Source organism: Callithrix jacchus, chromosome 5, assembly GCF_049354715.1.
Source record: "Callithrix jacchus isolate 240 chromosome 5, calJac240_pri, whole genome shotgun sequence".
NCBI classification, from domain to species: Eukaryota; Metazoa; Chordata; class Mammalia; order Primates; family Cebidae; genus Callithrix; species Callithrix jacchus.
Genome location: NC_133506.1, coordinates 164590736 through 164617684, shown reverse-complemented (window position 1 = coordinate 164617684; position 26949 = coordinate 164590736). Strand labels below are relative to the sequence as shown.

Here is a 26949-nt window from a genome sequence, read left to right as displayed (position 1 = left end):
AGTTCAGGGAACGGTGGGAACCTCTCAAATATGAAAAATCCAAGTATTCACATGGAAGTTGGGGCTCTTACCTTCCAACTTGGGCCTGTATCAGGGCCACAAGGACACACAATGCTAAATGAATTAAAAACCAAAATCTATCCAAAACCATTTATTTCTAAAAAGTTCTGGAGATGGATGGGGGTGATGGTTGCACGACATGCAAATGAGCTTCATGTCACTGAACTGTACGCTTTAAAATGGTTAGGATGGTAAACGTTTATGTTATGTGTATTTCACAATTTAAAAAAAATCATCTCAGCCTGAAGTGAACACTAGCTGACAGAAGTTTTGATTTCTTTGCCTGTAAAGGAGTCTCAGCCAAGCATGGTGGCTCATGCCTGTAATCCCAACACTTTGGAAGGTCAAGGTAGGCGGATTGCTTGAGTCCAGGTGTTTGAGATCAGCCTGAGCAACATGATGAAACCCTGTTTCTAGTAACAATACAAAAATTGGCCAGGCTCAAGCCATTATCACGCACCATTGCACTCCAGCCTGGGCAAAAAAGCAAGAAACTGTCTCAAAAAAAAAAAATAGTAGTCTCAGCAGGCTGAGATGGAACTTATTCTTCTCATGAAGAACATAGCAAGCCAGGCTGGGCACGGTGGCTCACACCTGTAATCCCAGTATTTTGGGAGGCCAAGCTGGGCGGATCACGAGGTCAGGAGTTCAAGACCAGCCTGGCAAATATGGTGAAACCCTGTCTCTACTAAAAATACAAAACTTTGCTGAGCATGGTGGCGGGTGCCTGTAGTCCCAGCTACTCGGGAGGCTGAGGCAGAAGAATCGCTTGAACCTGGGAAGCAGGGGTTGCAGTGAGCCAGGATCACACCACTGCACTCTGCACTCCAGACTGGGTGACAGTGCGAGACTTCATCTCCAAAAAAAAAAAAAAAAGAACATAGCAAGCCATTATACAGAGGGACCATAGTCTGGTAAGCAGGGGATGCTTACAGACATTTAAGTTATTTCCTGTGTTTTGCTCTTGGTACTCATAGTTCCACTATTTAACCTTCTGAGAAACAGATTTATGCATTGCCTTTGTCTTATATTCCCCTGCTTTGCCAGAGAATGAATCTACTTGAAATCTACCAAAAATTTACCCTGTCACATTTCCCCAGCTGCAGGTTTAAAAATAAATATCCGGGATTTAAAGCCAATCGTATCTATCAGGTACCACCATCCAAGTGAGGATTTCACTGTTCACAGGCATTTGGGACGCACCGGCAGCCAGCTGTTCTCACTGCCCTTCACATGGAGGCAACCGTACATGGGTATGTCATTCAGTCTTAGGTAGGAAAATTGAGGCCAGATCTCCCCGTTTTGGGGCCGTGAAACTGTTCTATATGATATTATAATGGTGGACATGCATCGCTATACATTCATCCAAATCCACAGAAAGTACAACACCAAGAGTGAGCCCTTCCGTAAACTATGGGCTCTGGGTGACAGTGATGCATCAAACAGGTTCATCAGTTGTAATAAATGCACTGCTCTGGTGCAGAACGTTGACGATGGAAGAGACTGGGGTATATGGGAATCTCTGCACCTTCCACTAATTCTGCTATAACCACTCTAACAAATAAAATTTAAAACAAAAGGCTGGGCGCGGTGGCTCAAGCCTGTAATCCCAGCACTTTGGGAGGCCGAGGCGGGTGGATCACGAGGTCAAGAGATCGAGACCATCCTGGTCAACATGGTGAAACCCCGTCTCTACTAAAAATACAAAAAATTAGCTGGGCACAGTGGCGTGTACCTGTAATCCCAGCTACTCAGGAGGCTGAGGCAGGAGAATTGCCTGAACCCAGGAGGCGGATGTTGCGGTGAGCCGAGATCACGCCATTGTACTCCAGCCTGGGTAACAAGAGCGAAACTCCATCAAAAAAAAAAAAAAAAAAAAAAATAAAACAAAAACAAAAAGCTCCCCCCTTTCCCCAGCTTTAGCATTTATTTATGTTTTGTGAAATGGGGTCTCACTCTGTCTCCCAGGATGGATTGCAGCGATATCAGCTCAATACAACCTCCACCTCCCGGGTTTAAGAGATTCTCCTGCTTCAGCCTCCTGAGAAGCTGGGATTATAGGCACATGTGAGCATACCCAGCTAATTTTTGTATTTTTAGTAGAGATGGGGTTTCACCATGTTGGCCAGGTTCGTCTCGAACTCCTGAACTCAAGCTATCCACCCTCTCTGGCCTCCCAAAGCGCTGGGACTACAGGCATGAGCCATCACACCCTGGCCCCAATGTTCGTTTATAAATAAACTACAACGTTTAATTCAAGTGCTAAAACAGGCCCCTACAGAATACTTTCAAGTAAAAAGATTAATGGATCCACTTCACATTGAGTTCACTGGCTGTTTTCTGCCAACCAGGTGTCCCTGCCTGGTCCACAGTTGACCAAGGATCCCTGCATCTGCCTCTAGCAACACCCGACACGGTAAGAAGGGCTGAGGGAGCCTGACAGTTCACCACACTGATGTCATCCCATTGGAATTTCAAATGCCAGGCCAGCCCTCAAATCAAGTTCACTGGTATTTCAAATGCCAGGCCAGCCCTCAGATCAAGTTCACTAGTATTTCAAATGCCAGGCCAGCCCTCAAATCAAGTTCACTGGTATTTCAAATGCAGGCCAGCCCTCAGATCAAGTTCACTGGTATTTCAAATGCCAGGCCAGCCCTCAGATCAAGTTCACTGGTATTTCAAATGCCAGGCCAGCCTTCAAATCAAGTTCACTGGTATTTCAAATGCCAGGCCAGCCCTCAGATCAAGTTCACTGGTATTTCAAATGCCAGGCCAGCCCTCAAATCAAGTTCACTGGTATTTCAAATGCCAGGCCAGCCCTCAGATCAAGTTCACTGGTATTTCAAATGTCAGGCCAGCCCTCAGATCAAGTTCACTGGTATTTCAAATGCCAGGCCAGCCCTCAAATCAAGTTCACTGGTATTTCAAATGCCAGGCCAGCCCTCAGATCAAGTTCACTGGTATTTCAAATGCCAGGCCAGCCCTCAAATCAAGTTCACTGGTATTTCAAATGCAGGCCAGCCCTCAGATCAAGTTCACTGGTATTTCAAATGCCAGGCCAGCCCTCAAATCAAGTTCACTGGTATTTCAAATGCAGGCCAGCCCTCAGATCAAGTTCACTGGTATTTCAAATGCCAGGCCAGCCCTCAAATCAAGTTCACTGGTATTTCAAATGCAGGCCAGCCCTCAGATCAAGTTCACTGGTATTTCAAATGCCAGGCCAGCCCTCAAATCAAGTTCACTGGCCTCAACTGACCTGCCAGGTATTTCATACAGTGTGGGGGTCACACAGGTGCCAGGCAGTGAGTAAGCTGATCCCAGCAACTTCCCCATGCAGAGAAACGCCTGCCGCTGCTTTCACAAACTCTTTCTACTCCAGCCTTCCAGACTCTATGAAGTTTGCCTTTGTTTGAATGTTTCTATGTATCTGAAATAACCAGAAATCATTTTTATTGTTATATATTACTCCAGTTTATTAAATAAATGAAACAAGCCTTATGCCATGTATTTCAACAATGTTTAAATAAAGAGCTTGAAATATAAAGGCTTATGAAAACGTCACACTCTTTATATAATGCAGATTACTTCTAGCACATGAATAAATACAAAGGACAGGAGCCATTTTTTACATTATGAATCTACAACATTAACCATCAATGATCACACAAATCCATAAGCACACAAACAAAAAAAGCCCGTTGGTTATAAAAACTAGAACTCCTTTTGGCATATTTAAGAATACCCCAAGGCAGGAAGGGACTTGTGGCCGGACCCCTGAAAATAAGGGGACCAAGTCTCCCAATTCCTTACGTTGTTTCTTGGTTAGAACCTTCAACAATTGCATTAACTCTTTCAAAAACAGAAAAAGCAGATTAAGATTCTGTTCAATAAGGCACTTAATAAATCTACACTGGAGAAGTACTATGCTTGTACCCTAAATCGTGCTTAAGTTTTACCATGAGGTTTGAATGTCTTTCCCTCTTGGTATGAACATGTATGTACTTTGAATAAACTGGTAACAATGAATACTGTCTGACATTCACACTTTACGTGGTCTTCAAAATGACTTTGCTTCTACTGTTTTAAAAAGTGTGCATATTTGAAAAAATAAAATTTTTCTACATTAAAAAAACGTGGTTCAAGAAAAGCAATCCTTTAAACTCAAAGAACTTAAAAGTGAAAGCCTCTCTATAGAAAGTCTTTATCAAATCAATGGAATGTTTTGGAGAGAAGAAAAAAATCTCTAAGGCGCAGTTTAGAACCAGGAACAAGGCCTGAATGAGCTCTGGGGTCCTCTGCTGCCCTCCAGGGCTGCCCAGGGAGAGCTGGCCTTAGTCGTCTGAGTCTAAGCAGTTAACAGGTCCCCCTACCACCCTTCTTTTATCCTCTCTTTCCAATGACTCTGTCTTAGCTCTCGCTTTTGGAGATAATATTCAAAGGGACCATTCATCCATAAGGCAGGCAAGGGGAAAATGCGTGGGAGGAAAAATTATCCAACCTCCCAAAAAACCCTGCATTCCTTCTATTCTGTCTGAACCAAGCGACTAGCCAAACCGGGAATTTGCCTGCACTGCTGTGGAAGGAGAATACCCTGGAGCCGCGGCTACGATGTTTGTAATGTTCTCAAGGCAGGAACCGAAGGGACCCAGGAAGTATGGTCCCCGCCCTGCGGCTGCCTCCCAGAAGCAGAAGTACTCTGGGCTCTCACAGTCACCTTTTATTTTGAAAAGAATAAGATGAAGACAAGAAGAGGCTTTCTCTGAAGCAGGTTAAAGAAAAGAGAAAGAAAACAGAAAAGAAAAAAAGAGGGAGAATGATTTATTGTGTCTATAGAAGGAAAGAAAAAGGGAAAATATGACTACCACCTATCAGAAACTAGCTAAAGTTAGATGCACTGAAGAATCATTTTTAAAATTTCAAGCAGGTATTTTCCATCCAAACTAACCAGAGTCCAATACAGACTAAAGTAAAAATTGGAAAGCTGGAAAAATCAACTCTTTGATTCACTACCAACATTTTGCTAAGGAAACTGTAGCGTGAACTTACACAGTGTTCTTTAACAAGGCTGTAAAAAGGGCTTCACTCACAATCACCATGAGAAGCCCATGACAGCATGACCCCTATGACATAGACTGTTTACAGCTGTTCCACAGCACGACGTAAACACACTTACCTTTCAAGTCAAGTAGCAGCAGCTACTATTTGTTCTTCATTTGACAATCTACATCAATACATGTGATTGTCCCCCTTTTACACATTGGAAAATACATATACTTTGCTAAAAATCATAAAGCGAATTACTAACATGACCTAAGACAGAACCCAAGCTGCCTGAAAACACCTCCCACCGACATAGACCCTGCAACCTTCAAAGCCAACACATACCACCACAAATCTAGAGATTACTACTTTGTAACAATTTCTCACAAATGTCATGTCTCCAAAGGCTTAAAATCACTTATTATAAGTGGAAGATCCTGCCAAAAAAGGAAATTAAGTAGTGAGATATTCCTCGGCTCCATTTCCGGCACTGTTTATACCTGGGGTTGAACATTCCAGGTCTCCACACATGAAATTTCTTCCGTTGACAAGAAACAAAAGCTCCCAGAAATTCAGAAGCCACAGACCTTCTTGGAGCCTCCATCCCACGGTTCCAGTGAGCTTCTCTAGAGCAGTCTCATGTTCTCAGTCATGAGCCGAGATGCGTCAGGAGCGACCCTCCCTGAAGAAAACAATGCGCAGCTCCCGATTTTCGTGCAGGTTTTCTTTAGCAAGAAGCACGCATTTCATATATGATAGTTGACGCTGAAGGGCGCTTCAGTGGTAAAGACTAGTGTTTAATGTTAGTTTACGCCACTGAACGTTTGATGAAGAGCGTCCAATGCCTTCACAGCAATCTCAACCATCTCAGTCTCACCTGCTGCTCACATCCCAGAATCTGTGACGAGCCAAGCAGTGAGAAGCAGAGTGAAACGCAGGAAGCTTTGCTGTTTCAGAAGGTAGCATTTTCAGAAAGATGTGTCGTGCAGCCTTGACGTCATGAATCCAATTTCTTCAACTGCTCATATGTCACAAAGAACTGTAGTTATGCGTTAAGGTTGACACAGAAAATGCCATCTTCACAACTCCAGAGCATAACAACAGATTTACAAATGGCACACTTACTAACAAATAGGTACAGGCAGACCCACGCTATGGACACGATTACATAAAAGGGGTTCCATCCTGAACCACCTCAAACTATCTGCCCACAAGCCCTTCCAAGGTCAGCTTGGAACAGAAAGATCACAGCTGGGATATGTAAACCCCCTGGCATCAGCCTCTTCTGAGATGGCATCCACGCCGACTAGCTCTTGTGGCTTTTCTGTGGTGGAGAAGACCTTCCAGCACAGTAAGCTTCTGGGGGGTGGGGGTACAGTGAGCAAGCCCTGGGAGGCTCTCCTCAAAGGCTTCCACTGCGCAGCCTTCCTTGGGAGGCAGGAGCTGATAAAGAGCAACTAGAAGAAAGCCAGCATTCCTGCTTCATCATTCTGCCCTTCCATGCCTAATTAACTGCCTCACACCAGTAATCCCAGCATTTTGAGAGGTCGAGGGGCGGATCACTTGAGGTCAGGAGTTCGAAACCAGCCTGGCCAACATGGTGAAATGCCGTATCTACTGAAAATACAAAAATGAGCCAGGCATGGTCACACATGCCTGTAATCCCAGCCACTTGGGAGGCTGAGGCAGGAGAATTGCTAGAACCCAGGAGGTGAAGGTGGCAGTGACCTGAGTTCACACCTCTACTCTCCAGCCTGGGCAACAAAGACTGGATCTCAAAAACAAGTAAGTTGGAGGAGCACCAAGATGGCCAAGACGAGGCAACACCGGAACGCAGCTACCAGAGAACGAGACACAGAGCACTGAGGACTTCACGATTCCAAGTGAGGTGCCGGTTCATTTCAGTGGGACTGGGAGGACTCTGAAAATGGCCCAGGGAAGGAGCCGAAGCAGGGCGAGAGCCACCCAGGGAGGGCGAACCAAGACAGAGTGGGACACGTCCCCACCTGGAACGTGCAGCCGGCTCACAGGGTCAGGGACTTCACCCCCTCGGTGCTCCAATTCCAATCCTGTGCTTATCTCATCCCTCCTGCAACCCATGGTCCACGAGAGCCCTGCCAGACTGAGGGGCTCCGTGGGTTATCAGTGCAAATCTGAGCGTCGGCTACCGCCTGGCGCCGTGAGTTGTTGGCTGGACCTGGGCGGAAGTTTGGATCAACACCAGCGGGAGGGAACCACTGGCCCCACAGAAAGGATACAATGATATTCCAAGGACCAAGCCTCAACCAATTTGGCCAAAAGCCTTTATAGAGAGCAAAAAACCCTTCATTCTTCCATGTCTGTTAAAAGAAGAAAAAAAGTTAACTTCCAACTTCTGAATTATGCTAAATGCATTACTAATTAGTGGTCAGACTGATTTATTTTCTTAAAAGTAAAAATCCTGTTGAGAAGGCCCACCTAAGAAATCTTTCTTTCTCTCTCTCTCTTCCTCAGAGGCTTCCACGTGGGCAGAGGACTAAGGCTCCATGCCCAACAACCCCGCACAAAGGACTAAATGAACTCCACACAAAGCAGGTAAACAGTGTTGAATGAGAAAGAAATCAGACTTAATTCCAATTAGGGTATTTTGCTTCCATGCCATGCGGGCTCCTGAACAGGTGAGAAATAAAGACGCGATCGTCCAGGTATCATTAGGAGCACCACTATTTCCTAAGTTGTTCCGTGGATGAATAGGTAAGTGTCTGTGCTTCATTAAGGCAACACCTGAAGGGTAAAATGTGCTAGTGTCATGCCAGAAAACAGGAACCACAGAAGTGGCTCCCGTGGCCATAAAAAAGAAATCATGTTCTCTGCAGCAACACGGATGGAGATGGAGGCCATTATCCTGAGCAAACTAACGCGGAAACAGAAAATCAAAACCCACATGTTCTTGCTTTTAAGTTGGAACTAAACAATGAGTACACACAGACATAAAGATGGAGATAACAGACACTGGGGACTCCTCAAGGGGGGAGGCTAGAGCTGAAAATTTTCTACCAGGGGTAATCGTCACTATTTGGGTAACGGTTACATTAGAGGCCCAGTCTCCACCACTACACATGTGCCCATGTACCCACTGCAACTACCTGAATCTAAAATAAATTAAAACTTGAAAATAAATAAATAAAACATCTACACCTTAAAAAAAAGTGGCCCCTAATCTCTGACTACTGGCAGTCTAATGGGGGAAACAGTTGAAAACCTTCACCTACTCATAAACAGTAGGCCCAGTTAATTAAACTGGGAATGAAAGTAAGATTGATGTGTTCCTCTAAGAGAGATACCTGAATGAGGGATATTCATACCAGTTTGACTCAACAGGAGGAAGGTATATTTTGGATGGAGATCCAGTTCCTCTATAATCACAGTAAATATTACTATCCTCTCACCTTTCACAGCAGAGTAGAGGCATAAAGAAAACAACATTGTATTTATATAAGTTAACCGCAGTGTGGCAAAATAGTATCCCATATGTACACGTCAGGGCTTTAAAGCATTATTCATCCGAATTTTAGTAGCTCTCACAATTTAGTTACTTCTTAGATCAAAAAAAAAGGATAATTCACAACCCTGCATAGACAGACACTTGCTCTTACCTGTAACAAGCAGTCCAGGGTTCCTGTGTAGCCAGAGCATCTGCCATCTCGAAGGACTCTCTGATTCATCATACGTGTCCTCACAACATCAACAGGGTTTGAGGCCAGGGCCCCTGCCAGACCACAGGTGAAGCTTGAACTATGAGGAAACCAAAGGAGAAAAAAAACATGAAGTTAACCACCACTGGGCTACAACCACCATCAAAGGCAGGAAACAGCTTCTATCCCAAAACTATGGGCTTTTCTTGTTTGTGTGTGTGTGTTTTTGAGACGAAGTCCTGCTCTGTTGCCCAGGCTGAAGTGTAATGGTGTTATCTCAGCTCACTGCAACCTCTACCTCGCAGTTTCATGCGACTCTCCCGCCTCAGCATCCTAAGTAGCTGGGATTTCAGGCACACTCCACCATGTCCGGCTAACTGTTTTTTGTATATTTAGTAGAGATGGGGTTTCGCCGTGTTGGCCAGGCTGATCTTGATCACCTGACCTCAACTGATCTGCCCAGCTCAGCCTCCCAAAGTGCTGCGATTACAGGCATGGGCCACCATGCCCAGCCCCAAAACTATGTTAAAGTAACATGTAACAACATGACACATGTCAAGAAGGGCCATGTCGAGAGAGCTTGATAAACTGCTTAAATAGTAGCACCAATTAAACTAATTGATCAATCACAGCCACAGCTAAGAATACATGAGATTCTAGAATGTCAAAGATCATAAAACAGAGGGAATCCTCCAAGGATGATCTTTTCCAACTATTTATGTATAAGTGGGCATCAGAGTAATTCTAGCTGTATCATAATCATATCATTTCCAAGAGATCCAAGAAAAAGATCTCCTTACTATCATGCCCCACAAAGGTCTTAGGTTCTGCTATATTTCCAGTCCCACAATACTACTACAGACCATACTTTACATCAATTAACTCAGAGCAAGTTTTCTCAGCCTCAGCACTAGCTATATCCCTGGCCTCTCCTCACTAGATGTCAGCAGTATATATCATATGGATGTATCACATCCATACAATGTGATAATCCGCAGCTATTAAAAATAAGTGAAGGCCAGGCCTGCAATGGCTGGCACCTGTAATCCCAGGACTTTGGGTGGCTGAGGCGGGTGGATCACTTAAATCTAGGAGTTCAAGCCCAGCCTGGGCAACATGGCAAAACCTCAGCCCTATAAAAAATACAAAAATTAGCCGGGTATGGGGCATGTGCCTGCAGTCCCAGCTATTTGGAAGGCTGAGGGAGGGGATCACTTGAGCCCAGGAGGTAGAGGTTGCAGTGAGCCAAGATCGCACCACTGCACTCCAGCCTGGGCAACAGAGTGAGACCCCAGCTCAAATAAATAAATAAATAAAGTCTATAAGCACTGACATGAAGTCTGTAAGCACTCAAAGATGCTTGAAATATGTTGTTGCATTGTATTTTATTTTAGAGACAGGGTCTTTCTCTGTTGCCCAGGCTAGAGTTCAGTGGCCCAATCAAGGCTCACTGTAGCCTCAACTTCCTGAGCTCAAGTGATCCTTTTGCCTCAGTGTCCCATGTTACTGGGACCACAGGCATGCATCACCATGCCCAGCTAATTTTTAAATTTTTTGTAGAAATGGATCCTCATTTTGTTGCCCAAGCTGGTCTTGTAGGTTCAAGTGATCCTCCTGGTTTTTTGTTCTTGTGTCAGTTTGCTGAGAATGATGTTCTCCAGATTCAACCAGGTCCCTACAAAGGACACAAACTCATCGTTTTTTATGGCTGCACAGTATTCCACGGAGTATATGTGCCACATTTTCCCTGTCCAGTCTATCATCGATGGGCATCTGAGTTGGTTCCAGGTCTTTGCTATTGTAAACAGTGCTGCAATGAACATACATGTGCATATGAGAATACTTTGATAATAAACTTTCTTTAGAATTTCTATAAATGTGTGCCAAATTTCCACCCTAAATTCATGCATACCTAAAGGATTAATTTTTTAAACCCATAAACATACAGGAAGTGGGTATACACAGTGTCGCCCATCAGGCCCGAGAGAATAAGATGCTTCTTGGTGATGTCATAGACTGGCAGCTCCACACCAACAACAATAGCAGCCCTCTGCGCAGTGAGGGACACACCCTGCGTAAAAATATTAACAACAAACATGATTCAGATATGCCTCTGTAGAACAAGCCTTGCAAACGTGCAAAGGTTCTACTCCATGAACTATGATCAATTTTTATGTTTTCCTCTGGGGTGGTAGAAATGTAGAGTGACAGAGAGGAAAAGATCACAGGTCAAGAACTCAAAAACTCTGAAGTCTAATTCTGATGCTGGCATTAAATACATGGCCTTGGGCCAGACTTTGGCCAGGACAAGTCACCTCTCAGAGCCTCCGGTTTCCCTGTATGAACTGAGAGATCACGCTGGATGATCTTTAGGGGCTATTCTATGAACTGACAAACCATTAGAATACTAGGAGATTAACATGCTACATCACGTGCATGCTACGATTTCACTTATGAGTCATGAAATTGTATGGATCTAAATACCCAATGGAACTGCAACCTAAAATCCTTCTCCATATTAAAAAAAAGCAAACAACCAAACCAAAAAAACAGTGCTTACCCTTCACACAACATCTTATACATAAATTATTCAAAACAAACTTTAAAAATCATGACATAGGCTGGGCGCAGTGGCTCACACCTGTAATCCTAGCACTTTGGGAGGCTGAGGCAGGCAGATCATCTGAGGTCAGGAGTCTGAGACCAACCTGACCAACATGGTGAAATCCTTTCTCTACTAAAAATACAAAAATTAGCTGGGAACAGTGGCACGCACCTGTAATCCCAGCTACTCAGGAGGCTGAGGCAGGAGAATCACTTGAATCCAGGAGGCAGAGGTTGCAGTGAGCCAAGATCATGTCACTGTACTCCAGCCTGGGTGACACAGTGAGACTCTGTCTCAAAAACAAACAAACAAACAAACAAAAAAAAAAACATGACATATTTCTTATAGTCCCATTTTATAGATAGGAAATAAATGAAGATATTTTCATGGGGAGAAGATGCCACTCTTCTTCCCTTACTCCATTATGACACTTGGATTAAAATTGACAGAAATAGAACAAATGAATTCAAAAAAGGAAAAATAACTAAAGAAGTCAGTTGGATGCATCCTTCAAGCTTACCTTCCACAGCCCTCTTGTCCCCTCCTGCTGGTAAATGTTCATGAAGTTGCCTATCATTCCTCCCTGAAAGCTGCTGCTTTGCGCTTGCATCCGAATCTAGAGATTATTAAGACCAACATCAGAAGGAAACTACCACAATCCCACCCCCAACCAATGTATACCTCTGACAGTCCATCAGTCTGTTGCTTAATAACCATTAGCAGGAAAAAAAAACTGTCATATAAATACTGCTATGATGCTACTTTAAAATGACTAAAACATATAAAAATTTATTCTTAGGAACTTTGAAATCTCCAAAAAAGTATCTAGGAGAGTCCAGAGTCCTACACACAGCAGTTCATTAAGTGTCAAAAAAGAAATTGATTTTGTGAAAAAAGTCTTTCTAGAAGGATAGGAAACAGTACATTTCCCTACAGGTTACTATGTAGGCGAAAGAAAAAATAATAAATTCCAAAGGTTTAATATAATTAATGAGTTATCCAGTGTACTTGGCAGCACTAAGCATAGGCAAGCACAGTTCTTAAATTAGCTGCTCCAAGCCACTACCGTCTCCAACCAGCTGAACCAGAAAGTATGCAGGCCAGCTAGCCACGTGACAGCCACATGATGTCTCTTACACTCTGTTACACTTTAGTGGAATCCACACGACCAAGATTCCAACATCATGTTTGATGTAGCTCTTTGCATTTTTAAGAATGAAAAAAGATTTTTTACTAAAAAATGTGAACCTTATTTTTGTTTAGGGAGCAAATACATTACCACCAACTTCTAAAGGAAATGTTTTTGCCACATTAACATGGGAAAATAAACCAAGGTACAGGAACTGCCTTCCCATAAGGCCTAAGACATGATTAAGAAATTAGTAAGAGTGCATATTTTTCTCTAGTTGTCTTACCCCAACACTGGTAAACCTATGGCAAAGGTGCCTTGTATTTTCTTCCTTACCCGTGCGGTCCCTTCACTACTGTGCATGTATAACTGGAGTGTACCCAGCAGACTACAGATGGCTGTAATGCTTGTCGGAATCCCCTATTAGATGGAAGGCTCTCTGAGGGCAGGGTCCTTGTCTTACTCATTTTTGGATTCTAACCACGGCATATACCAGCTGGTACAAGACAGAAGCATAGAATACTAGTTAAACAGTGGGGCAGAAAATGAAAAGAGGGAAGGTAGGAAAGGAATACTCTGAGGGAGTTCAAGAAGTAAGGCATGCCAAATTTTTAGTTTATTTAATTAGTTGCTTCCTTTCTTTATTCCAAAAAGGATTTCAGGAGGCTATATCCCTAGTATTTTCAATAAGGTCACCCAACGTGTTATGTAACCTAATTATAGTCATTCATTTTTTTCGTTTGTATCTCCTGAAATAAAATTTAGCAAAGAAGATGCATTCAAAAACAATCATTAATGAGCAGCCTAGATTTGCGCAAAACTTGCAGCCCATCTATATTTAATGAACCTACAAAACAAGGAAGATTTTCAATGAAAACAAAAATGAAATGCAATCCAAGCCTAAATATTTTTTCTCTGCTCAATCACCAAAATCTTTGTCTCCAAAATGAGCTCTACTTTTGAGCTCATCTGTATCAGTGGGAAACCCACCTTGTGGACATTTAAAAGTTAAGAGTCTTCACAGCACTTAAATTATAAACATGTTCACATATACACAGATTTACATTTACAGATTCCATTACCTGAATGTTGCTCTCATTAAGAAAATGTGGAATGTGCCCATAAGATAGAGATAGCACAGCTTACCTTCAAAACATCAGTAGGATTAGCAATGGTTGAAGATATGACTCCAGAGAGAATTCCACAGATCACATTTATCGGTAAAGTTTCATCTGTAAACCGGACACGTTATTTGACTCTAATTTTTTACATAGTTCTCCCTGTAAGAAACTCAACTACAGGTCTAACTTATTTACACATTACACGTTCACCTTAAGATTAAAAAGTTAATGCTTCAGGCCAGGCATGGTAGCTCACATATGTAATCCCAGCACTATTGGAGGCTGAGGCCGAGGCCAGTAGATCGCTTGAGGTCAGGAGTTCAAGACCAGCCTGGCCAACATGGCAAAACCCTGTCTCTACCAAAATGCAAAAATTACCCAGGTGTGGTGGTGTGCACCTGTAATCCCAGCTACTCCAAGGCGGAGGCTGGAGAAACACTTTAACCCAAGAGGTAGAGGCTGCAGTGAGCCAAGACCACACCACTGCACTCCAGCCTGGGCGACAGAGCAACAAGCAGTCTCAAAAAAAAGTATGCTTCATAAATCAAGTAATTTTAAAAGGATTAGAAATTTCACTAACACACAAATTTTGCTTTGAAAAATTCTTGATATCTAAATGTGATTTTATTTTTTTTCTTTTGAAATCGGGTCTCACTCTGTTATCTAGGGTGGAGTGCAATGGCACAATCACAGCTCACTGCAGCCTCGACCTCCTGGACTCAGGTGATCCTCCGATCTCAGCCTCCCGAGTAGCTGGGACTAAAGGCGTGCACCTTCACGCGTGGCTAATACTTTGCATTTTTTGTAGAGACGGTGTTTTACGATGTTGCCCAGGCTGGTCTGGAGCTCCTGGGCTCAAGTGACCAGCCGCCTCAGCCTCCCAAAGCACTGGGATTACAGGCAGAAGCCACCGCACCTGGCCCCAATTCACATTTATGCATAAATTCAGACCATCATAATTAAGATGAGCAGTGTCTGTTAGGACAATAATTCCTACAAGATAACATGAAGACTTATGTGGCACAGCAAGTTTTTAAAGCACATCGTATGTACCTAGTTTGAAATACTCTGAAGTATTCCCAAAGCATCTTGTTCGCCAGTCTCATGTAACAGTGTCTGGTACTCATCCCACTGTGAAAACAGATGCGGACAGACAGTTCTGTGGATTAAAACAAAGCCGCAGAACCAGCCAGCCACGGAGCATTAGCATTCAGCGTCGTTAATACTAAGAAGCGTCGGATGGGCGCGGTGGCTCATGCCTATAGTCCCAGCACTTTGGGAGGCCGAGGCGGGTGGATCACGAGGTCAACAGATCGAGACCATCCTGGTCAACATGGTGAAACCCCGTCTCTACTAAAAATACAAAAAATTAGCTGGGCATGGTGGCGCGTGCCTGTAATCCCAGCTACTCGGGAGGCTGAGGCAGGAGAATTGCCTGAACCCAGGAGGCAGAGGTTGCGGTGAGCCGAGATCGCGGCATTGCACTCCAGCCTGGGTAACAAGAGCGAAACTCGGTCTCCAAAAAAAAAAAAAGAAGTGTCTTCACTGTTTTCTAGAAAAACAGATGACGATTTGTATGATGTTAGAAAATTTTAAGTTAGACGGAATGGTAACACATCCCCTGGTCTAGGCATTTTGGAGATGAGGACAACTAATTAAAATGTTTGCAGAGATGATCTTTTTCATTGTTTCTCCCCCAGTGCAGCCGATAACCAACTTGCTTTCAACACAATTAACTAAGACTTTACACCCACAGTTCTCTGTAGCAGTAGGAAAGTCACAAAGAAGCTGAAGGAAATCTGCTCCAGAACCGCTTGAAAGAAAAGACAGACAACCACCTCCTGTCCACAGTGGAAAACAGATTCTCCACTCACCTTCTGGGCGTTCAACGAACAGCCGCTTCAAGCTCTGGTAAGTGCCTATCTTGATGGTGCCATAGGACGCCTGGCGCAACATCGCGGGGGCAATCCTGTTAAACCAATGTACAAAGGGATCTAAAACCCACTTAACATTGGCTAGACAACCACATGCAGAGTGCCATCCATAATCAAACTATGTTCTCTAAAATGATTTCTTTTTTTTTTATTATTTTGAGGTGGAGTTTCGTTCTGTCACCCAGGCTAGGGCTCAGTGGCGAACTCTCATCTCACTGCAACCTCCACCTCCCAGGTTCAAGTGATTCTTTTGCCTCAGCCTCCCAAGTAGCTGGGATTATAGGCACCCACCACCACATCCAGCTAATTTTTGTATTTTTAGTAGAGACAGGGTTTCATCACGTTGGCCAGGCTGGCCTCGAACTCCTGACCTCAGGTGATCTCCCGGCCTTGGCCTCTCAAAGTGATGGAATTACAAGCGTGAGCCACTGTGCCCAGCCTCTAAAACGATTTCTCAAAATTCAAAATCCAACAAAAACACAAGTGGGTCCAGATATATCTGTGAAAATTATTAGCTCACTAAGTGAAAGCCTGACCTCTCATATTTATTCTCAATGAAAATGTAAGTGAACAAGTTCAAGGCAGAATCAGCACAAGCAAGACTTCTTTCCTCCATCCGACGTACCTGCCCATTACCCTCTCCAAACCACAACCATGTGTGGCATCGACACTCCCCAGCTCTTTCTGCTTTTCCCCACTTCCTTCTCGAAATGCAATCAGGGTTTCTGTTGCCCTCACCCTCAAACTCCCCTCATCAAGGTGATCACCTAACATCTTTGTTGCTAAGTTAAATGAGGTTTTTCGAGTAGGGTCTTGTATAAGTTCTTTGCGGTGTGTGCCACTTTACCCTTTGTCCTGTCTCCTCCCTGTTCTGCAATTGCATTACCCCCTCCTACTTCTTTTCTTTTCTCCACAGCATCCTACCTGTGCCCACTGGGGTTCCCCAGAATTCTATCCTGTGCTTCCTCCCTCCTTACTGTACATATTCCCTGTGTGAGCTCATCTATTCCCAAGGCTTCGAGTATGACCTGGAGACTGGCTGGGCACGGTGGCTCAAGCCTATAATCCCAGCACTCCGGAAAGCCAGGGCAGGCCGATCACTTCAGCTCAGGAGTTTGGACAAGCCTGGGCAACACGGCAAAACCCTAACTCTGTAAGAAATATAAAAGTAGCACCAGGCACGGTAGCCCATGCCTATAATCCCAGCACTTTGGGAGGCCAAGGCAGGCAGATCACTTGAGGGCAGGAGTTCAAAACCAACCTAGCCAACATGGTAAAACCCTGCCTCTACTAAAAATACAAAAAATTGGCTGGATGTGGCGCCTGTAATCCCAGCTCCTCGGGAGGCTGAGGCAGGAGAATCGCTTGAATCTGGGAGGCAGAGGTTGCAGTGAGTCAAGATCGCGCCACTGCACTCCAGCCTGGCAACAAAGGGAGACTGTCTCAAAAATAAATAAATAAAATGTGTGTGTGTGTGTGTGTGTGTGTGTAGTATTACAAATACATATAATATGTAATATTATAAAAATATATATAATATATATAGCTAGGTGTGCTGGCTTGTGCCTACAGTTCCAGCTACGAAGGGGGCTACGGTGAGAGGATCGCTTGAGCCTGGGAGGGAGAGGCTGCTGTAAGCCATTTCCTGCCACTACACTCCAGCCTGGGTGACAAAGCAAGACCCTGTATCAAAATCAATCAATCAATAATAAAATAAAGACTGATGACTCCAAATCCATGCTTCCAACACAGATCCAAAGACACATTTCCAATATGCCTAGATTCTCAGTTTAGATGTCCTGTGTATACCTTCATATACGGTCTCACACAACTACTTCTCTTCTTCTCCAAACAATCTTCCCTCCTCTTCTGTTTCCTAGACCAGGGCATGGAACCTCCAGCTACACACTGGCAAAAACCAGCAATTGAGACATTAGCCTTGGCTCCTCCTTCCCTACTACCCCCTTCACGTATGGGAACCTTATATATTAGGTAGCACAGTGCTATCAATCCTATACCCCAGGTAGTTTTCTAGCCTGTCTTCTTTCTCCCCATCCCCCAAAACCAATTCATATCCTCATCCAGCCTTCCTACATGACAGCCCTGCTTCTAGTGCTCCCTGTCTCTTAATTCTTTCTCTCAACGGCAGGCAGACGATGTTTACAACGTCAGCTGATCAGGTCCATCCTCCTACTTAAACTCTTTCAGTGGCTTCTGTCTGCCACAGACATAGCAAACTCAAATGCTGACAGGTACCAACACAGCAGACGCCATGAGAGAATGATGCAGGCTGGGTGGAACGGCACACACATACACTATGTGAGTGACAGAGGTTTAGTAAACCAGAGACAGTATCCTTAACCCCAGCAGATGCCATGAGAGAGTGATGCAGGCTGGGTGGAACGGCACACACACACTCTATGTGAGTGACAGAGGTCACAGAGACAGTATGCTTAACCCCAACTACTACTGTCATAAGGGAACGAATGTGGGCCTGATGTCAATTTCTCTAGAGAAGATAGAATCCCAAGTTTTTATGGGCAATTTCTCATTTTCGAAATATTCACTCAATTAAAAAACAAAAACATTTTGGGATTGCTAGATCCATGGTGGGGCTGCGGGTCACCAGTTTGGGAACTGTGGTATACTGGATAAAATCAAGATAATGAGCATATAGGTGTTACTCACTTTCCTGTCCAGTGCCTACAGAATACTGTTCATTAAATGCTGAAAGGATGGAACGTAGTTCACTGCATCTTATCAATATATAATTTTCATCATGGCAAAAACCTCCCTAATTCAGAATATCTAAGAAAAAGAGCTATTTTCAAAGAGTGAAAAACTGAACAGAATGTTTTTTTAAGCAAACATAATTTTTTATTGTTGTCTGTCTGCACGTGAATATAATAAAACAATTTCACCAAAACATTTACTACATAACATACATACTTAAAACTTAGAGTTGAAATCAAAAGTGGAAAATCATGTATCATGCCATTTGCTCTGTGCAGACACACCTCAAACTTTTTACTTTTGATCTGTGAAGTCTTGGTCTGAAGTCGACCCATCTGCAACAGTGAACAGTGACACAGAAACGCACGAAGGCCTACTCACCCCGAGTAGAGTGCTTTCAGCCCTTCTTCTCTGCCTATCCTCACTAATGCGTGCAGCATTCCTCGATATCTAATTTCTTTAAAGTTTGCATCATTCGTCTGGCCTTGAATCTGGAGCCGTGTCTTCGTTAAATCAATTGGAAATGTACCTTAAAATTAAAAAAAAAAATCCCGAAATAAAAAATTCCACTAAATAAAGGATACATAGTGATATATCACTGAGGAAACATTTAGACTATAGTGTGAACTAAGAAAGCGATTAAGAAATGGCACTTTGCAACCTTGTTTCTATTTATAAAAATTCAGGAATCAAAAGATTAATAAAGCGGTGCGCGGTGGCTCAAGTCTGTGATCCCAGCACTTTGGGAGGCCGAGGCGGGTGGATCACGAGGTCGACAGATCGAGACCATCCTGGTCAACACAGTGAAACCCCGTCTCTACTAAAAATACAAAAAATTAGCTGGGCATGGTGGCGCGTGCCTGTAATCCCAGCTACTCAGGAGGCTGAGGCAGGAGAATTGCCTGAACCCAGGAGGCGGAGGTTGCGGTGAGCTGAGATTGCGCCATTGCACTCCAGCCTGGGTAACAAGAGCGAAACTCCGTATCAAAAAACAAAAAGATGAATAAAACCCCCAAAAAAAATGCATGGATATATTTTCCTTTATCTTTTTATTTATACCTCGCCTTATTCTACACAGGATTTGGGTAGGCTGCCTTGTCGAAAGCAGATACACAGAATGATTTACCTAACAGGAAATCCATTTAAAAACCTAAGTTACTCTCCTGTATATAAGTGAAGGTTAAAATTGGGTTGAATGTGAACAAAGAGGTAAAAAAGTTCATTTTCTAAAGGGGTTTTCCACTTGGGAGAGTGTTTTTGCTCTAAAATTCATCTGTGCCAGGCTCAGTAGCTCACACCTGTAATCCCAGCCCTCTGAGAGGCTGAGGAGGTGGATCACCCAGGTCAGGAGTTTAACATCAGCCTGGCCAACATGGTGAAACCCCATCTCCACTAAAAATACAAAAATTAGCTGGGTGTGGTGGCATGCACCTGTAACTCCAGCTACTTGGGAGGCTGAGGCAGGAAAATCGCCTGAACCCAGGAGGCAGAGGTTGCAGTGAGCCAAGACCACACCACTGAACTCCAGACTGGGTGACAGAGTAAGACTCTATCTCCAAAATAAAATAAAATAAATCTGATAATGCAGATAGATATGTAAATTATTGTACCTAACAGAGAGTCCACCCAAATATATAAATCCATCGTCAGACAGTAAGCTTGATTCACTGTATCAACGGGAAAGCCCACCAGCACTGAGAACTGAAGCTGGTAAGCTGCCAGTTACCACAGCTCGTCCAGCTCACCCCTTGACTTCAATTCTCACCAGCCCCACAAGGGCGGTATTCTGTCCTTGGACAGCAGTGACTGAGCCCTGGAAGCAATGATGTGTCCAACCCAGCACTGGGCATTCAACGGCTGCTCAATCAGTGTTTGTTGAACCAATGATTCCAGAGAATAAACAAACAGGACCTGATGTGGCACCCAACCAATGAAGTCACAAATGGGAACTGGATAATGTGCATCATCAGAAAGTGACTAGGTAAATACAGACCATCTCATCTGGCTTCTCAAACCTCTTTACAGCCAAACAGGTTAACAGTGACAAAGCTGGGGAAAGGACAAGAAAAACAGAGACAGACACAATCCAAAATGATTCATAAAACTTGTGTCTGGGGCTGGACACGGTGGCTCACACCTGTAATCCCTCACTTTCGGAGGCCAAGGCGGGTGGATCTCTTGAACTTGGGAGTTGAGACCAGCCTGGGCAACATGGCAAAACTCCATCTCTACTAAAAATACAAGAGTTAGTCAGGCGTGGTGGTACACATCTGTAGTCCCACCTATGCAGGAGACTGGTGGGAGGAGCGCCTGAGCATGGGAGGCGGAGGCTGCAGTGAGCCAAGATCAGACCACTGCACTCCAGCCTCATCAACAGAGCAAGACCCTGTCTCAAAACAAAAAATTTTTTAAAACTTGGTTTTGGCCAACAGGATCAACTTTCTTTCCACTAAACTTTGAACCCTAAACTGCTAAAGTAGTCAAAATGGCTATTTTGTCTTAAACATTACCAAAATAAATTTTTTGGGGGGGAGAGAACTGAGTCTTACCCAGGCTGGAGTGCAGTGTTGTACACGTGGCTCACTGCAGCCTCGACCTCCCAGGCTCAAGCAATTCTCCCACCTCTGCCTCCCGAGTAGGGACTACACACCTGGTTAATTTTATTTATTTATTTTTTTAATAAAGACAAGGTCTCACTATGTTGCCCAGGCCGGTCTCGAACTCCTAGACTCAAGGGATCCCTCTGCCCTAGCCTTCTAAAGTGCTGAGGTTATAAGCGTGAGCCGCCACGCCCAGCTAAAAGGCATTTTGAATTCTGAGATGAACATTTCATCATCTCACATTCTACACCTGAATGACATTCACATCAAACACCATCAACCACAGCAGGCTACGTGACCCACCACCTCAGGTCCTTACCGCACTCGGCTGTGATGGAGGCCAGCCCCCCGTACACAAACGGCTTCCAGTTGAGGGCCGACATTCTCACGCTGTCTCTTCTTTGATTTATAGGAACATCACCTCCAATGCAGTTTTTCCTGGACACAACAGTGAGATGTTATAAAGCTGTAACTTCTCACACAGGCAGTTCCTTCTCCAGACTCTTCCCCTGGATTTTATTCGGGGAGTGCTATCAAGTGCTATCACCAAAACCCCCCTTGATAAAGCAAAGCACCCCTATTTCCTAAACCCCAAATCAGCAACTTTGAATCTCACTTTATCAGTGGTCTTAGTTTTCACTCTGACCTGAGGAAGTCATCAGCTACACTGACACCTTGGCACGAATGATGTATTCGGTGTAGTGCAGTGGAAGCTGTTTTCTGGGAAATCTATTCTATCTTAAATCTGTTCTAAATACTTCACCACAGTAAGTATTTGCGGTGAGCACGATGGCTCATGCCTGTAATCCCAGCATTTTGGGAGGCCAAGGTAGGAAAATTGTTTCAGCCCAGGAATTCAAAACCAGCCTAGGCAACATAGGAAGACCCCGTGTCAAAACAAAAACTAAGTATTTGCTATGGGTTCACCGCTGTCTTAGTGGGTCCTCATGGGGGCGTCACGTCCCTCGGGCGCACTCCAGCAGAAAAATGCTGCAAACTTGTGTCATAAGGCAAAACGGCAATTACCTAAAGTTATCAGCTGCTGCTTTTTTTTTTTTTTTTTTAAAGACAGGGTCTCACTCCATCACAAAGACTGGAGTATAGTGGCACAAACATGGCTCACAGCAACCTCCACCTCCTGGGCTCACGTGATCCTCCCACCTCAGCCTCCCAAGTAGCTGGGACCACGGGCACATACCACCATGCCCGCCTAATTCTTTTATTTTTTATAGACTGCTCTCAAACTCTGGGTTCAAGTAATGTTCCAGCCCTGGCCTTCCAAAGTGCTGGGAATGGAGGTGAGAGCCACCATACCCAGCCACCACAGGCTACTTGTCTCAGCCTCCCAAGTAGCTGAGATCACAGGCATGTGTCACCATACCCAGCGAATTTTGTATTTTATTACAGATGGGGTTTTGCCATGTTGGCTAGGCTGGTCTTGAATGCCTGACCTCAGGTGATCCACCCATCTTGGCCTCCCAAAATGCTGGGATTTCAGGCAAGAGCCACCATGCCTACCCAGCTAGATAAGTTTTAATGAGATTAGGCTACCTCTTCCTCTATCAGTTTTGATATTAAGTTTTTAGTCGGTTAAAATCCAGAGGCTCTGGGTTAATACTAATATGCAAATACTAACCGGAGCTCAAAATTGTGATGGAATTGCTTCTTCAGAGTTTTGAATCACGTGGGATGAATCATGAGCCCATTCATTCAGAAGTACCATCAATAAAACTTTTCTACAAATCAGTGTCCACTCCAGGACCAGCAGCCTATAAGCAAGTACTGCTACTCAATTACAATTTTTAAAAGTTCGCTAGTTGGAGAGTAAAAACAACTTTTTGGCTTTTCTCTTTTCCTTTCCAAAAGCTAGGACTAGCCCCCTAAGCAGTTAATATTACTGGGACTTATCAAGTTAATGTTTGCTGAGTAAAAGAATAAATAATTTGGCTTAAATAAGAACCAGAGAGCCACAGTAGTTGGACAAACATCCAAATAAGGAAAAGGAGGTAGACATAGTGGCTCAGGCCTGTAATCCCAGCGCTTTGGGAGGCCAAGATAGGTGGATCCCCTGAGGTTGGGAGTTCGAGACCGCCTGGCCAACACGGCAAAACCCCATCTCTGCTAAAAATACAAAAATAAGCCAGGCATGGTGGTGGGAACCTATAATTCCGGTTACTCAGGAGGCTGAGGCAGGAGAATTCACCTGAACTTGGGAGGCGGAGGTTGCAGTGAGCTGCGATCGCACCACTGCACTTCCAGCCTGGCAACAGAGTCAGACTCCATCTCAGAAAATAAAAGATAAAATAAGGAAAAGATTCTAGCTAGGACTGGATAAGTAAGTGGATGGCCACTAAGCTGTACTGGCCACAGCAAGCCGTGACAGGGCTATAGTTATCTTAGGCTGAAATCTCTGTTCAGTAAACTAACCCATTTCTTTGATTTTTAGCTCTCTCTGAAGGGGGTCTCCTGAAATACTTCCTTACATTCCAAACACAGTTGTCTGGAAAAATCCCAACTTGATCTACAGAAGTGCCAAGGTTGACAAGCCAAGACCGTTAGAGAGCTTAATGTGTCCTTAGCAGTCAACAGTGTCTGCGCAGCGTCTCGCAGAAGGAATGAGAGCTTCGCAGCAATTCCGGGGTCAGGCAGCGGTTGCAGATCACCTCTCATTTTACATCCTCTTACAGCCACACAAACCCAGCCACTCCTCCTCCTTCTCCTTGCTGCATTATGAACAGGATACTAACACAAGCTGTCGTCACTGCACACCTGCTGCCAGGCATGGCTATACATTTTCCGCACAAAATCCTACGAAAGAGCTATCATTATCCACATCATACAACTGAGAAAACAACCTCAGAGAAGAAAAGTAACTTTCCCTGGTCAAAGCTACCGAATATTCAAACTAAGGGCTCTCTGAAGGATCACATGACCTTTCCTCTGGATACGGCTTTGCAGCCAAACACTATCTTCCAAAGGCTGTTAAAAAAAAACATCGGTGGGGCCGGCGTGGTGGCGCATGTCTATAATCCCAGCACTTTGGGAGGCCGAGGCAGGTGGATCACCTGAGGTCAGGAGTTCGCAACCAGCCCGGTCAACATGGTGAAACCCAGTCTCTACTAAAAATACAAAAAATTAGCCAGGCGTGGTGCCATGCACCTGTAATCCCAGCTACTTGGGAGGCTGAGGCAAGAGAATCACTTGAACCCCGGAGGCTGAGGTTACAGTAAGCCAAGATCCAGCCATTGCACTCCAGCCTGGGCAACAAGAACAAAACTCTGTCTCAAAAAAAAAAAATTGGTAGGTGGCAGGGCAGGGGGTTCTATACATTCAGAAGAAATGTAGGATTTTCCTGTAGAGGAAATTAAAAATTTTATTTTTAAAAATGTGAGCTGTTGGTGACTGGCTGAATAAATTTTTTTTTAAGTTAAAAACAAAACAGGCCAGGTACAATGGCTCACGCCTGTAATCGCAGCACTCTGGGAAGCTGAGGCGGGCGGATCACCTGAGGTCAGGAGTTTGAGACTAGCCTGGCCAACACGGTGAAACCCCGTCTCTACTAGAAATACAAAAATTAGCCAGGCATGGTGGTGAGCACCTGCAATTCCAGCTACATGGGAGGCTGAGACAGGAGAACTGCTTGAACCTGGGAAGTGGAGTTTGCAGTGAGCCGAGACTGTGCCACTGCACTCCAGTCTGGGCAACAAAAGCAAAACTCCATCTCAAAAAAATAACAAATAAATAGATAGATACAAACAAAACAGAAACAAAAAGTGAAGAATAAAAATTAAAACAACAACAACAAAAATGTTAGCTGAGCTAGTCACCCATACCTGTAATCCCAGCTACTTGGGAGGCTGAGGCCAGAAAACAGCTTGAGGCCAGGGGTTCAAGACAGCCAGGGCAACAGAATGAGACACGCATCTCTGCTAAAAAAAAAATTCAAGGCCAGGCATGGTGGCTCATGCCTGTAATCCTAGTGCTTTAGGAAGCCGAGGCGGGTGGATCACGAGGTCAGGAGTTTGAGACCATCCTGGGCCAAGATGATGATACCCCGTCCCTACTAAAAATACAAAAATTAGCTAAGAATGGTGGCACCCTGTAGTCCCTACTACACGGGAGGCTGAGGCAGGAGAATCACTTGAACCTGGCAGGCAGAGGTTGCAGTAAGCCGAGATGGTGCCATAACACTCCAGCCTGGGAAAGAGTGAGACTCAAAAAAAAAGAAGAAAAAAAAAATCAAAAAAATTATCTGGCCATGCAGGCATGGTGGTGCGTGCCTGTAGTCCCAGCTACTAGGCAGGCTGAGGTGGAAGCATCACTTAAGCACAGGACTTCCAAGACTGCGGTGAGCTATGATCGCGACACTGCACTCGAGCAGCCTGGGTGACAGAGCAAGACCCTGTCCCAAATAGTAAATAAAGGTTAAAAAACAAGTTTTCTGAATGAAAATGTCTATACAAATTAAGGATTGTCCCTTTGAAATATATGCTAAGTTACACATCCTGTCTACAACATTTTCTCTTATATGGTTGCTTACCATTTATTTTCACCCACCTGACCTCATGTGTACACTGTAAACGTAGGTAATTAAATACAGTACTAGATGTTGGTACTTCCGAAGGCTTTCCCAGTTTCTCTTACTTAATTCTTGGTGAGATCTTTCCGTTTTACTTGCTGTTCCCTTTCCAGTCTGAAGTTTAAACTGTAATCGCACAGCCGTCAAGGTTCCGAGCTCTCGTACATTTTTGTCCCTTGCCGGACCGACTGCCCTTTCAATAATGCCCTTTCGTGAGTTTTCCCTCTTTCCAATTCTTTTTAAAGGTGCAGAACGAAAATCGAACTCATCACAGACTTACAAAAAGCGGGGTTTAAAAGAAACCTTCGAAGTCATCTCGTTTCGCGTTAATTAACTGAGGCCACGGGTCACGCAAAGCCGAAGGCACAATTGCTGCCTTCCCCGTTCCTCCCCATCCCAAGCAGGGCGGCCGGGCGAACCCGCAGGCGGCGCCGACTTGGGCTCCTCCTGCGCAGAACGAAAACGCGAATCACCGCAACCGCCGTACGCGAAAGTGCACCCGGAGAGACTGAATCCCAGAGCCTCGTTAACTTGCCGGCAATTTCTTTCCAGCCTGGCGCGCGCCACGAGCGGTTCCGGACGCGGAGTGTCCTCGCCCGGAGTGCGAAGCCCGCGGGCGCTCAGGCTGCCGTGTGAATGGACCCACGAGCGGGAGGGACGCACAGGCAGGGCTGCAAGCCCCGGGCCCGCGTGCGGACGCGGAGACGCCACGACCGGCTTCCCCCAGGACTCAATGTCCCGGAGCAGGAATCACCCCAGGCCAACAGCGGTGGGGGCCCCGCGGCCCTGGCCCGACCCCCGAGAGGCGGAGCCTGATGCCCAGTCCCCGGAACCTCGCGCTCCGCCAAGCCCGGCCCGGCCCGGCCCGGCCCGCGAACCGGAGAGCACAGGGAGCCCCGCGGACGCCCGGTGGCAAAGAGGCTTCCCGGAAACCGCGGCCCAACCCTACCCCAGTCCCGGGCTCCGGGCCCCGCAGAGAAAGGGGGTTGGGCGGGAGGAGGCGCGGGCCAGGACTTACCGGGCAGCGGGGGCGACCCGCACCTCCGCCAACCCCGACTCGGACGGAACAAGAACCCGAGGCAGCTGAGGAGAAAATGCCGCCGCGGGCCGGGCCGGCCCAGGAGCCTGCGCGCAGCCCAGCCCCGCCCCGCCCGCGCAAACACGCCCACCTCCTCAGCTCCCATTGGTTTCTTCCGGTACTAGCCACGCCCAGGACACGCCCCTGGCCGCCCCAGGTGGGGACACGGAGGGGCAGGGCCGGTCCCAAGTCCCCCTCGGGATCTTCAGCTGCCGCTGCCTACGGAGGGAGCTGCCCGGGATTCGGTGGCACCTGCTGTGGCCTCCGATCTCGACTGGGAGGTGGAAGAGACATTTGCGGACTGCGTGGAGAACCGTGGAAAAGCAGCCTTCTCAGGGTGCGGTTCTCTGCGCCCGCGTGAACCTTCACTGCAGGGAGGAAGTAGACTTGCCGCTT

General features: G+C 45.3%; 1 protein-coding gene and 1 long non-coding RNA gene across 8 annotated transcripts; one reads left to right on the top strand and one right to left on the bottom strand.

Annotated features, from left to right (window-relative positions):
- Window positions 1-3506: 3506 nt before the first annotated feature.
- SLC25A30 (solute carrier family 25 member 30) lies at window positions 3507-26589 on the bottom strand. Of its 7 annotated transcripts, none has more exons than XR_013536246.1 (11): window positions 26494-26589; window positions 25756-25922; window positions 21216-21334; window positions 18678-18825; window positions 15504-15598; window positions 13655-13740; window positions 11900-11995; window positions 10687-10845; window positions 8736-10584; window positions 7359-7439; window positions 3507-6139 (listed from the first exon to the last, which is right to left on the bottom strand). XR_013536246.1 is itself a non-coding variant. In XM_078375375.1 (11 exons), the coding sequence occupies exons 3-11, from the start codon at window positions 21277-21279 to the stop codon at window positions 6098-6100; spliced, it is 876 nt and encodes a 291-aa protein (XP_078231501.1). In that variant the 5' UTR covers window positions 21280-21334; window positions 25454-25922; window positions 26494-26589; the 3' UTR covers window positions 3507-6097. The 7 variants fall into 7 exon arrangements, 5 of the variants coding, with proteins under 5 accessions (XP_078231501.1, XP_078231502.1, XP_035158492.1 ...); XM_078375375.1 differs by having other exon boundaries at window positions 8736-8874; window positions 10721-10845; window positions 25454-25922; XM_078375376.1 differs by having other exon boundaries at window positions 8736-8874; window positions 10721-10845; window positions 25541-25922.
- LOC118153959 (uncharacterized) lies at window positions 6854-15509 on the top strand. Its single transcript, XR_004743823.3, has 3 exons — window positions 6854-6983; window positions 7594-7674; window positions 15386-15509. It is a non-coding gene; the product is annotated as an uncharacterized LOC118153959 (long non-coding RNA).
- Window positions 26590-26949: the final 360 nt, after the last annotated feature.